This window comes from Malus domestica, chromosome 09 (assembly GCF_042453785.1).
Source record: "Malus domestica chromosome 09, GDT2T_hap1".
Lineage (NCBI taxonomy): Eukaryota > Viridiplantae > Streptophyta > Magnoliopsida > Rosales > Rosaceae > Malus > Malus domestica.
Genome location: NC_091669.1, coordinates 30,863,941 through 30,870,535, shown reverse-complemented (window position 1 = coordinate 30,870,535; position 6,595 = coordinate 30,863,941). Strand labels below are relative to the sequence as shown.

General features: G+C 38.9%; 2 protein-coding genes across 3 annotated transcripts; one reads left to right on the top strand and one right to left on the bottom strand.

Annotated features, from left to right (window-relative positions):
* On the top strand, positions 1–2,686 carry LOC114827159 (clathrin light chain 1). Its single transcript, XM_070804624.1, has 3 exons — positions 1–523; positions 1,645–1,798; positions 1,946–2,686. Exons 1-3 carry the CDS (start codon positions 141–143, stop codon positions 2,501–2,503), a joined length of 1,095 nt encoding a protein of 364 aa, XP_070660725.1. The 5' UTR covers positions 1–140; the 3' UTR covers positions 2,504–2,686.
* Positions 2,687–2,736: 50 nt separating this feature from the next.
* Positions 2,737–6,241, bottom strand: LOC114827042 (UPF0481 protein At3g47200-like). 2 transcript variants are annotated; one of them, XM_029108529.2, is made up of 3 exons: positions 6,024–6,241; positions 4,458–4,564; positions 2,737–4,289 (listed from the first exon to the last, which is right to left on the bottom strand). In XM_029108529.2, exon 3 carries the CDS (start codon positions 4,249–4,251, stop codon positions 2,929–2,931), a length of 1,323 nt encoding a protein of 440 aa, XP_028964362.2. In that variant the 5' UTR covers positions 4,252–4,289; positions 4,458–4,564; positions 6,024–6,241; the 3' UTR covers positions 2,737–2,928. The 2 variants fall into 2 exon arrangements, with proteins under 2 accessions (XP_028964362.2, XP_070660724.1); XM_070804623.1 differs by having other exon boundaries at positions 2,737–4,244; positions 6,024–6,220.
* Positions 6,242–6,595: the final 354 nt, after the last annotated feature.

The following is a 6,595-nucleotide window of genomic DNA, read 5'->3' as shown; positions in this document are numbered from 1 at the left end:
ACTCCAATTAATTAACTCTCTTTAATCCTCATTTTAATCTAACTAGTTTCCCCTACCAACCATGTCGTCCCTCGACTCCTTTCCCAACGCCGACGAATCCCACGACCCCCACCGCCCAGCCCTTCGACGACGATGCCTACATGGGCTACGACCCCGGCCTCCCTTCCCAAAATTACGACTCCTCCTTCAACACCGCTACCCACGACGACGACGACTTCTCCTCCTCCGCCGTCGACCCTCCCCCTCCTCTCCACTCTGATTTCCAGGACGACGTCGTTCTCCCCGGTGGTGACAACAGCGCCAACGTTAATCAGCAGCAGCAGTCCCCCGAGGTATACGGCTTCGGCGTTTCCACTCCTAACCCGGAATTCGTGTCACCTTTTGATTCGGCGGTGCCCGAGGACAATGGCGTAGGCGGTGGCGGCGATGGTGATGACGGGGACATTTTCGCCTCTAGTGAGCCGGTGCTGCCTCCGCCGGAGGAGATGCGAGAGGAAGGCTTTGCTCGCCGTGAGTGGCGTCGGTGAGCTCAGATCCTAATTTGTTGGCTTGAATTCATACTATTTACTTGCAAAACTTCTGCTAATTATAACACGATTACATTAACTATTTGATTAGGTTGGATTTAAAATGTGTTTAAAGATTAATAATGTTGTACAATGTGCATGCATGGGATTCAGGGGCTTAATAACATCTAGTTTAATTTGATTTCTGTATCTGTGATTCTGTGCTCATTACCTTTTGTTCTTAGTTTGGGGTCTGAATTAATGACGTTGGGATTTGTCCTTGTGTTTGATAATTGGGTTATGCCTGTAAACCGCATTTACTGTGTCTGAGTATTGTGTGGGTGTAAATTTGAAATGGGGAGAGAGGACGTGCTCGTACGGTTCAAAGAAGGGTATGATCAACTCGTTGATTGTTGGGAACTTTAAAATGAGCTTTGATCTTGACTGAATCCTTGCATAAGTTGTTGAATTTTTTCGTTAAGCTGATTCCGATCGTTGCTATGGGAATGAATGGCAAGTCACAGACCGCCATATAAGATGGATTGCAATGACTCCTCTAGTCTTTAAAAGGAACCTAAGATTCACGTCTGGTTCACTGGATAGAAACTAGATGTGTTGAATTGCCAATGGATTCCGTGTTAACTACTTATATTGTTTCCCCTGGGAATATGGGGTTCGAAGCACTAGCTTTTCCCAGATTCCATTCCATTGTAGTACGGTAAGCAACGTACCTTTTTAGTTAAAAGACATTGGAGTTCCTTGTATGGTTGGCCGAGAGCCTGAAACATAGTGAAATCCTAGGTCCCTGCATTATTGGTTTTAGTTGTTAGCAGGTTAACTAAAAGAAATAAAAAGGTCGTACCCAGTGCACAAGGCTCCCGCTTTACGCAGGGTTTAGGAGAGGTGAATGTCGGCTAGCCTTACTCCTATTTATGGAGAGGCTGCTCCCAAGTCTCGAACCCGAGACCTACCGCTCATGGGCGAAGGCACTTGCCATCGCACCAAGTGCGACCTCTAGGTTAACTAAAAGAAATGAGTCTACTAAAATTATGCCTTGCTTTCTTTTCAATTGTTTTCATCTGCACTGATTAACGCATTGAAATATTTTGATTTGACCTTTTTGCGTCAACGCATGCAGTCTAAATGTCATCCATCTAGAGGAAAAGGAAAACAGAGAGAGGAAGATGTGGAACCAGATTATCGAGGAAGCTGACGAATTTAAGCGGGCCTTCTATGAGAAGCGGAAGCTCAATTGTGAAACTAACAAAGCTCACAACAGAGAAAGGGAGAAGGTAGTAATTCTAAAACCCATCATCTTCGACCTCTTCCGTAATCCTAATTCTCTCACCCTCCCTCCCTCTCCCTTGCTCGCTTGTACATGCATCTACGACCACCATCAGTGCTTCATAACTAAGATGTGAATTTGAATTTCTGTGCAGCTGTACCTGGCCAACCAAGAGAAGTTCCACAAAGAAGCTGACAAACATTACTGGAAAGCAATAGCAGAGCTGATTCCTCGCGAGGTTCCTAATATTGAGAAGAAGAGAGGGAAGAAAGATCCTGACAAGAAGCCCTCAATCGTTGTCATCCAGGGCCCAAAACCTGGTAAACCGACTGATCTTTCAAGGATGCGGCAGATTTTCCTGAAGCTGAAACAGAACCCTCCACCACACATGATGCCGTCCCCACCTGCCAAAGATGTCAAGGATGCAAAGGGAGGAAATGATGCAAAGGATGTAAAAGATGCAAAGGGAGGAAATGATGCAAAGGATGCCAAGGAAGGAGGAAAAGACGCAAAGGAAGCAAAGGAAGGAAAGGATGCGAAGAATGGAAAAACTAATTCACCAACCGCAGCTGGAGCTGCAGGTGCAAGCACACCTGTTTCACCTGCCAAAGACGTTGCTGCGAATGGTACTCCCAACTTATCAAAACCAGAGGCTCCTGCTCAACCAGAGGGTGAGCAACATTCGGAAACGACGCCAGATCCTACCGAGTAATGACCCTTCATATTTTTTTATTCTTTACATTATATTTGAGTCTGCTGCTTAGAAGCTGCCTACGAAGAATAAACACAATCATTTGTCGATGATCCAGAGTCTGCAGCCTAACTTGCTCGAGGGTTTCGTAGTCTTAGTTTGTGAGCAAAACCACCTCTATTGAATTCAATGTTTTCACATTTATACTTTAGCCTTTTGAAATTACACATGCTCTTTCGTTTACACACAATTCATGGAGTAAGAACCAATTTTGTCCTTACAATAATTATCAAACTATCAATTACATCACTGCTTTATTTTACAAGAAAAATAAGCAAATAAATACAAACTCAAAGAGTTTCATTATTTCGTAACTTTGCCTGCAGTCACAGAAGCCTTTGTTTGTTTTTAGGTGCTTGGGTGAACATTGACCAATTGGAAGGTTACTAATTCGGTTTGTAGTAGGCTAGAATACCATATACAGTCTGCAGGACGGTAAGAATGAGAGCAAGGATGACCGCATTTGAGAAAAGTGACAAGATTGACTTCGGATTGTATAGATAATCCCTTTTGATCCTTGCAAGCCAACGCCTTAGCCAGCGACGATGGTAACATTCATTCACTTGCCGGGCGAGGGAAGAGTAAAAGAAATTTATGCGTTCAGTGCTATAGCGAAGCCTATTGAAGAAACAAACAGTGTCCTCCTCGCTCAACTCGGTGTCTATAATTCCTTTCTGAATGAGAGAGTCTAAATCTTTGGCAGACTTGATAAGCTGATTCAATAGCATGGCGTAAGACAAAATGGGACATTTGTCAAAGTTGTCCAGACACTGTTCGTAGGCTATGAGGTTTCTGAACAGGGATTCTGTGTTGGATCGAATCATCACATATGGAATTTCCATCACTCCATTTTCCAAGTTGAAGGTTATGTCCGACAGATCTCTCTCATTGGATGCACTTTGAAATTTGACTCCAATTTCCTCGAGAAGTGTCACTGAGGGAATAGGAGTCCAATCTACATCATAAGACCTTGTGTTCAGCAATGATCCAACAAGCGAATTTCTTACTGCGTCAAGTAAATTTTTCATAACACATTTCTCCAAGGGATTATGCTTCATTCCGGAAAGGCCCTTAGTAAGTTGATATAGAGAAACCTCTTGCGATGTTTTTGTGAGGTTGAATAAACAGTCCAGAACTTGCCACGGAAGCTGGTTTTCAAGCAGCAACAAGTCGTTTTTAAATGTGGAGAACCACCCTGGCACACGGAAACTTGGCCTGCGGAGAAGTTCTAAAATATAGCAACCATCGACCACCATCATTTCTACAAAATTATCGCTGCTCAGATCAAACTTTTCGTCATAGCAGTTACGAAGAAACTCTTCTCTGCTTCTAATTTCTTTGACAAACTTCCCCAGACTGGTATCTGGAGTTGGTTTGCGGTCGAGGAGGGAACGCAGATACCGTAGCTTAGTTTGTTCCATGCCTTGAAACTTTATTCTTTGGTGGTGATACGGCCCGATTGAAACCACTTGTGGGAAAAAAGCATTTTCATTCTCCCTGAAATGTTTAGTAGGGACTCTAAATACGCAAGTATGAACTGGCTCTGTGGATTTCTTGGGAAGCTTTTTTTCTATCAAGGACGCTAATTCGTCTTCAATTTCTTCGTTTCCGCTCCAACTTTGGTTACCCACATGACTTATTTCTCTCTCACTTCTCTGAATTACGGAGTCATCATCTTTTGCGTTGCTCTCACTAGCTGAGTCTGTCATCGTCAACTCTTTTCAGCTTCAAATGCGACTCACTTACTCTAGTTTGTATTATATATTAACAAGAACAAAAATTACAAATGGTGTCAATCCATTAATTGAATTACCAAATTTATTAGTGGAACCTTACAAAAAATTTATTACCATAATAAAAATTGAAAATATGACTTTACTCCTTGAAATTTAATTTTTTTTTATATAAAGCACACCTCACAATTACATTTTTCCCTTCTCTCCCTCTGTGCCGCCTGCCACCTGCCACCTGCCACCTGCCGCCTGTTCTCTGTGTTCCTTATAATTGTTCAGTAAAATAGGCCTACAACAAGAACATTAATTCATTAAATTTTACGTATAATTATACAAAAAAATGTATTTAAAACTTATCGTACATTTGAAAATAAAAGTATCGACTTTTGATACGTTTAGATTCTAAATGTAACAAGAAACAAAATGTACCAAAAATCCAAATGTACCAAAAAATCAAATGTAACCATAGTATAAATAATCAAACCTACCAATATAATCAAATGATCACAAAACCAAACGTACATTTACTATGTTTATGTATGTGACAATGAGTTTTGAACATTCTATTTAATTCAATATAATAAATATTATAATAAATAATAAAAAAATCTAAAATCGCCACAATGAGAGATGCATTTAACTACAAAAATGCATAGGTAAACGAATAATAGGACAAGAAAAAGGAAAATGAAAGTATAACGAGAATTTTTTTTAAGGTGGTAGCATACAATTTCATGAAAAATTGTATATAAAAATAAAGTGTAAAATTGAACCTCTACAAAATGAAATTAGTCACTAAATTTGTAAGAAAAATGTTTAATCAAACTCTTAAAAGAAACATATGTTTAATCAACGAAATTGAAAAACGAGGCATCTATATCAAATCGCTCATATTTGTTCTAACAAAAACACAATAACTAGGCTCAAACTAAGCAAATTCATTAATTAAGTTTGATTTCATCCAATTTGTATTTTCGGATGCTGGCTAAAATGCCCCTAATGACATTTTGACCTTCAGTTTATAACTTAGAATCTACATTTGTTATACAACTTATTCAGAAAATATCTGATTTTTAGACAAGTATAAAACTAAACAGTGAGGCCATTTAGTACACTACGGTATAGTGGTATTCATCTTCACTTGTAAGTGAGAGGTTTTAAGTTTAATTCTGGCAAAGGTAAATTTGAACCACATTATTGTTAGCCTATTGTGAGGTTAAGCTCACCCCCTCCCCTTAGTATATATAATATGTTCAAAAAAAAAAGAAAAGAAAAAACTAAACGGGTGACGAAAACCATGGGTCAATAATTTTGTAATAATGAGCCATTTATTTTCATAATTAGGGTGAGCAATTAGATTTGTTTGACATAATTAGGGTTATGTTACATAAGCTGTAAAAAAAATTGTAATAATAGGTCACTTATTTGTCTACATGGCATCTTAATGATTTGGGTTTTATTTGAATGATTTAATAAGAGTGGGCTTATGCTAAAGAAAAAAGAGTGGTAAGAGCCTATCTCTAAGTAACTTAAATAAAAAATAGAAACAGCAGAAATTTCAATCTAAAATTTGTATGCAGTTGGTAGGAGAAATTTCCGTGCAGGATGATCCACCTTTGATGCAGCATCCAGAGATTGGCTAAAGAAATAAGAGTGGTAAGAGCCTATCTCTAAATAACTTAAATAAAAAATAAAAACAGCAGAAATTTCAATCTAAAATTTGTACGCAGTTGGTAGGAGAAACTCACCTGCAGAATGATCCAGCTTTCAGAGATTGTGTTATATGTTGTTGGAACCTTACATACACACGCACAAAATGCAGCATCCAAAGATTGTGTTATATGTTATTGGAACCTTACACACACACACACACACAAAGCAGCATCCAGAGATTGTGTTATATGTTATCGACACCTTACACACACACACACACACACACACACACAGATATATTCCGAATGGAATTAATTAAGCAACTTTAGGAATTAGACATTTATACTTACCTTGCTCAAGTCTATTTCCTTTGCTTTATTCTATTGCTAATTTGTCCGACTATATGTGTTGAGAATAAATTCTATATCGATGGATAGAGAGATCTTGCATGTGCTTATAAGTAATTAATCTACTCTTTATATTGTCGGTTTTATGGTAGAACCTCAATTTTCTTCAATACCTGTTACCAAAGTTTTAAATGGTTCTTTTGATTGCTTGCAAATTAACCATAGAATATATTAGAGTCTTCTTTAATTTTCTTTGTTAAGATGAACTGCGATGACTTTTAAAGCTGGGAGCTTCTAGTCACTCCCAGTACTGCTCAACT

Coding starts and splice junctions, on each gene's coding strand:
- LOC114827159 (XM_070804624.1), top strand. CDS start 141: ATGGGCTACGACCCCGGCCTCCCTTCCCAAAATTACGACTCCTCCTTC. Junction 524..1,644: donor GCTCGCCGTGAGTGGCGTCG/GTGAGCTCAGAT, acceptor CAACGCATGCAG/TCTAAATGTCATCCATCTAG. Junction 1,799..1,945: donor ACAACAGAGAAAGGGAGAAG/GTAGTAATTCTA, acceptor ATTTCTGTGCAG/CTGTACCTGGCCAACCAAGA.
- LOC114827042 (XM_029108529.2), bottom strand. CDS start 4,251: ATGACAGACTCAGCTAGTGAGAGCAACGCAAAAGATGATGACTCCGTA.